This window comes from Lytechinus pictus, chromosome 15 (assembly GCF_037042905.1).
Source record: "Lytechinus pictus isolate F3 Inbred chromosome 15, Lp3.0, whole genome shotgun sequence".
In the NCBI taxonomy this organism is placed as follows: domain Eukaryota; kingdom Metazoa; phylum Echinodermata; class Echinoidea; order Temnopleuroida; family Toxopneustidae; genus Lytechinus; species Lytechinus pictus.
The window spans coordinates 11,082,359-11,088,024 of record NC_087259.1 but is presented as its reverse complement, the minus strand read 5'-3'; the positions used below and the strand labels follow the sequence as shown (position 1 = coordinate 11,088,024).

Genomic DNA, 5,666 nt, shown 5'->3' with positions numbered 1-5,666 from the left:
CAAAACACGTCAACTACTTGTATCTGGAATAATATTATTCGTGGAAAACTCAATTTTTATTAGTATATGTTCCATTTTAAAAGCAAGGTTCCCTGACAAACTGCCCAAATCTTAATTTTCATAATTGCGACTTAAACGAACAAAATACCGTAGTTATTGCCTCTTTTTTTTCAAGCAGAAGGCTATTTAGAAAACTTAGCATGGGGTACGAGCAGTCAAGATTCAGGGGGGTGTGGAGAAAATTAATGATTAAAAAATATTCAAGTTTATGAGCCGGTCATTATTTTGGTCGACTGAAATAAAAAGTCTATTGTGGTTTTTCCAATTTTCGATATCGTTATTCCATCAACCGCCCCATTCACTTATTACGAATCAGTCTGCCATTATGACATTAATGCGGATTAAAAACCAGCGAGGGTGACTCGATGTGGGCCCCCATGCTGCTTCGAGGGGACAATTTAAAATTCATAATCATTTTTTAAAAGTTACGATGAGTGCCCAATCAAACAGATCAATCATAAGAGCTTTGTAAGACACCCATAATCCGTGAAAATCTGTCTGAGACCAGCTTTATTCCAACTTTCGGCCATATGTTTCGAAATGATCCAAATAATTCGAAATACTGCGAAGTGAGAGATAGGGAGGTGGGGGCATGGGCGGGATGCCGAAATCTGTTCGTGTAGTGTTGCTTTATACCTTTTTTAGCGAGGCATTGGATAGAACGAGCGGGGAAGCGCCGGGGACGTCAGTCATCTCTGCGGGGCTTAAAACATATCATTTGCCAGTACGAAAGGCTTGCAATCGCTCTCGTTTAATTCTAATTACAGTTATAATCCTGGATTGTGATCCCTCTTCGTTTTACGCCTGCCAGCCTACACCGAAGCTCGTCCCAGCCTCCCTTGCCGTGTGCACCCCGATCCTCGGACAATAAACCAGTCAACAATAGCTACGCCGTCCATTGATCATTGGACGAGAGTAACAGCGCCCCGCCCGCTCCTTGCTCAGTCGGCCAATGGCAACACCAGATGGCAGCTCTTGCATATGCATGACCAGTAGCACTCGACCAATCGAATACCGAGCTCGTCAAAAAGTAATCAGCTCTATGATTGATACGGATGACAGCTATCGATGCAAGGGGCAATATGTCTCTGCTGTTTACACTATAGCATGGCTGCATACACAATAGAGGAGTGGTAGATATTTTGAAAGGGACCTAGACTCGTCCACTTCGGGTATTATCGTAAAGGGATTAATAAGAGAAGCAATGATTGGAGTGAATAGCTTTTTCGGTATAACGATCCACTCTCTCTTCGTATGACACAGACCACCGCCTCGTACAATCATAATTTGCGACACCTTACCTTGAGGTCACTTGGAGTGAGCCGGACGGACCCGCAACCCAGCCCAAAACCCCTCATCTTTCAAACCAATTCCTCATCCTACTCCCATCTCTCATTAATTCCCAAGAATTATCATTTGAATTATCGCCATCACCATCGTCACACCCCCTGCATCCAATCGCTGCAGCCTGGCACACATTAAGACTAAAGCCTTTCGACACCGACTCTCTCACTCTCCCACTCCAACATCGCCCGCTTCTTCAAGTATCGAAGCATTGATCTTCTCAATCGTATCGTGATCGAAGCTCATAACGATGTACGCAATCGTCTGCTGCACTGGGGATAATTGAATGCAACGCCCACTAATTCGCGGATAAAGGTATACGACGCGTGGAACCCTTCCATAACACTGCCGCAAGCCACGGAAAGACCCGGGCGCCCTCTCGTCAATCCAGTCCCACCATCACACCATACTTGGTTTTTTTTTCCTCTGAGAGGTATACTCATACTAGTGGTTGGCAGGGATTCTTTCGTGACGTTCTTGGAACCACTGAGAAGCTGAAAGCTTGCCAACAATCGTCTGCCCTTTCGCCATCTGTCCGAGAACATCGCTTCGAATTTAAACGGTGAGTTAAAAATCATTAATCACTTACATTACTAAAGCACACTGATTGTGAAATGAATTTCAACGTTGTTATGTTATATTCACGCAATGTTTTTATGTTCTTGTTGACTTCATTTGATTTCCTAAAGCAAAAAACAACGACACCTTATCTGATTGGTAAGCGAATAAGAACAATATGCTTTCATGAGATTTGTTTGCTCTGATTGATAATAACTAGTATAAACGAGGGTCGTGCCTATTACATTTGTAGAGCCGTTTTTTTTAAATATCATTGGACAATGAAGATGTGTCAAATTATCAATTGTATGAAATATTTTGTGATTATATTCTAATAAGTATTTATCTTCTGTTTCTTTTTATTTTTTCAGGCTTTACGCCGATGAATCTCTGGAAAAGCAGCATTTGGCTTTGAATTTGGTTATCTTTGGATATCAGAAGCCAGTGAGCACGTCGTCTCATTTTCATTTAGGCAACAATAAATGCTGCCTGATCCAATGGAATCATCTGCGGAGTCGCCACTCCGGGAGAATTTAGCAGCAACTTCACCGGGACTGAAACACAACGGGAATACCGCAATCGCCATGCCTCTGGCAAGCCCCACAACAGGAAATCTGAACAACAATAATAGCAACTCGACCCGGGACGAGTGCTCACGCTGCAGCTCGCCAGCCCCTTCGCCGAACTCTTGCCCCGCCAGCCCTGCGCACAGCAGCAGCAGCGACGCCGGCTCGGTGCCGCCCTCTCCCACGGCTGCACCAACACACGTCGGGTTCTCGCCAGCAACCACCCACCACTTACCACACCGGCAACACAAACACATCCACCACCACCACCATCACCTCAACCTCAACAACAACAATAACACTTTCAATCACATACGATCCAAGCACGACGCTGGGTCAGAACTGTTCCTTGGCAAGACCCTGGATTCGAATCCCTCTCATCAATTTGGACTACCCCCTCACATCCGACACCCGATGTTATCGCAGCCGAACCTACAGATCCCCTTACCGGTCCGTAACCCGGTGGCTGCACCCCCGTCATTTCTCATACGAGACATCCTAGGCGATATCAAAACGCGGGAAACGAACTCGAGAACTGAGGCAGAAATTCACGGATTCGACAGGCGATCGGCATTCCACTACAGACACAGTGATATCTCATTACAGCGTGCTGATAAAGACGATAAGGACATTGATGACGACGTGGATGACGAGGATAGGCATAGTGAGACGACGTCATTGAAACGATCGCTATCATCAGATGACCTCAACGATTCGAAGTCGAAAGACGATTACGACAAAGGTAAGTGTACAAACTTCAACTGATTGACCAAATCTCACTTCTATAATGTACACATTTCCCTTCTCCACTTTCTGTATAACGTCTACAGTATGAAATATTGAAGTTTATAAATCATTTGTATATCTGTGATTACGAACATGAGTGAGACCAGGGGATTGGAAGTGACACTAACAATTCACTGATAAAACTATGTACAATAACATGATATAATCTGATCGGCAATTATTAGACCAGTTAACAATTCCCTGAGTAAACCATTATGTTCACGTACTGTTTTTGTACACATTATACACTGGATGACAAGATGTTCTTATTAGAAGAAAAAAAACTAAGTTAATATATTGAAATTGACCGCAACAAACGTGCATCCAGAAAAAAAGTTAATGAACAGCAGTGTAACATATTGGATTTTAAAAATTATAGATATGTATTACACACAGACGAACAGAGGCCGCAAATATGGGATATTACTTTTAAAAGATCATGCATTGTTATGTATAGACATGGTAGACGTAAAAATGCTGAAATGCAACTGTTTTATGTTCAGCGGATTTATAAAATGACTTTATATTCATTATTATCATGTATATTACATGGAAATATATAAAAGCCATCGAGTGTGATCTTCATTGATTGCCTGTTTCTGAAATACGAGTCGGTTTGAAATTATAGATTTGTTGTCAGGAACTTCATCTTTATCGAAATGTATTTTAAGTGAATGCATATTAATCGTTGATATATGGTGCTTGTAACATGATTATAGGATTAATTGGGAAAATAATGCTATTGATTACAATTTCATTCATTAAACACCACATATTTTACTTATTTGAAAAAAGGCATATTGACTTCATAATTATTGATAAAGGAGAGAGTATAATTAAGATGGAGCAGAAAATGATCGACTGCTTATTGTAGATAACAACCAACCATATTTTTTTGTTCTTGAAAAGATATCCCTAATTGACTATGCGCAATTTAAAATGATAATTATTTATAACCTGCTATCTAAAAACCATGGTGAAGTTTATAGTTGAGTAGATGATCATCAGACAAAAATGTTTGTTAAGAATTTTAATTAGTATGTCCATAATTCAGATTTGTGGTCAGAGTTTGGGTTATCATATCAGAAGATGAAGTGAGAAAAATTTGCAGCCCTTTCTCGCTGCACAGACACACTTCACAACTTCCGGGAGCCGATGTGTTAACTCACAAATCCCAGGAGTGTGTTCGCATTTCACTCTCCATTATAAGCCGTTGTATACGGCGAGGGTAATGAGAAAAGTATATACACTTCCGCAGCACAATACTCACCGGGCATGCATTTTGTAGGAGGCCGGTCTCGCCTCAGCGGCCCGACCGCCCGCCTGCCACTTTTCGTGCCGGTGTATAGCCGGAAACCTTCAGTTATATATGATTGTATTATTGTGCGCAGTATTACAATGCAAATTTACGAGTTAAAATCCCGAATACCGACAATGCTTTGTGGCCAATTGACGTATATAGATTAACTTTTAGATTTATATCAAAGGATAAGCACATGAATGAAATGCCCTATCCAGTCCTATTTGTATTTCATTATAATAATGAAATGAGCATAACTATGAATATTCAAAGACTTTCCATATAGGCCGCAAGATGCTATTAAAATGAATGTCATATCTTTAGCACTCATTTGCTCGGATTTCGGTGTCTGTACATTATATTTCCCGACAAAAACTGATATTTATTTGAGTAAATTTCTTTTTACACTATCAATGCCCTCATCCAACGAACAAGGAACATTATATTCCCCCCCAACACGACCAATTTAGTTCAGTGTATTGCTTTTTAACTTGCTATAAAAGTTTGGAACTATATTGGCCTATCTTTAATAATTTTCCGCCTCAACTGCCCTTAAAGCAGCTTCCTTTCAGCTTTTTATTTCTGTTATCTTCATATGATCTTTCCTATAATTCTCCAATGGCAAAACGGTTGCACCCCTTGGTAACCCCGTTGATAATTAGTAGGGAATAATACAAAAAAAATACTAATAACAAAGTGATTTATTTTGTAATCAATTTATATTTGGAAAGTTTGCACGTATCATTACATAATTTTATATATTGTTGTATCATTATTGCACTATTACCACTGTGATGATGATGGTTATTATTATTATTATTATTATTCGTATTATTATTATTATTATTATTATCATGATTAACCATTATCACTATTAACACCATAATCATCATCATCATTATCATCATCATCATCACCATCGTCATTATATTGTGTAATTGTGCGACGTATAATAATGAACGAATAGATTTATGGTATATCATTTTATACAGTTGGTTGGTATGAAGTATTCATACATCGGTATGCTATTACATTATGACGTGGTATCACGG

General features: G+C 39.9%; 1 protein-coding gene across 1 annotated transcript; it reads left to right on the top strand.

Annotated features, from left to right (window-relative positions):
• Positions 1-827: 827 nt before the first annotated feature.
• On the top strand, positions 828-3,587 carry LOC129278335 (GATA zinc finger domain-containing protein 11-like). The gene is made up of 2 exons (XM_054914532.2): positions 828-1,966; positions 2,334-3,587. The coding sequence occupies exon 2, from the start codon at positions 2,445-2,447 to the stop codon at positions 3,291-3,293; it is 849 nt and encodes a 282-aa protein (XP_054770507.2). The 5' UTR covers positions 828-1,966; positions 2,334-2,444; the 3' UTR covers positions 3,294-3,587.
• Positions 3,588-5,666: the final 2,079 nt, after the last annotated feature.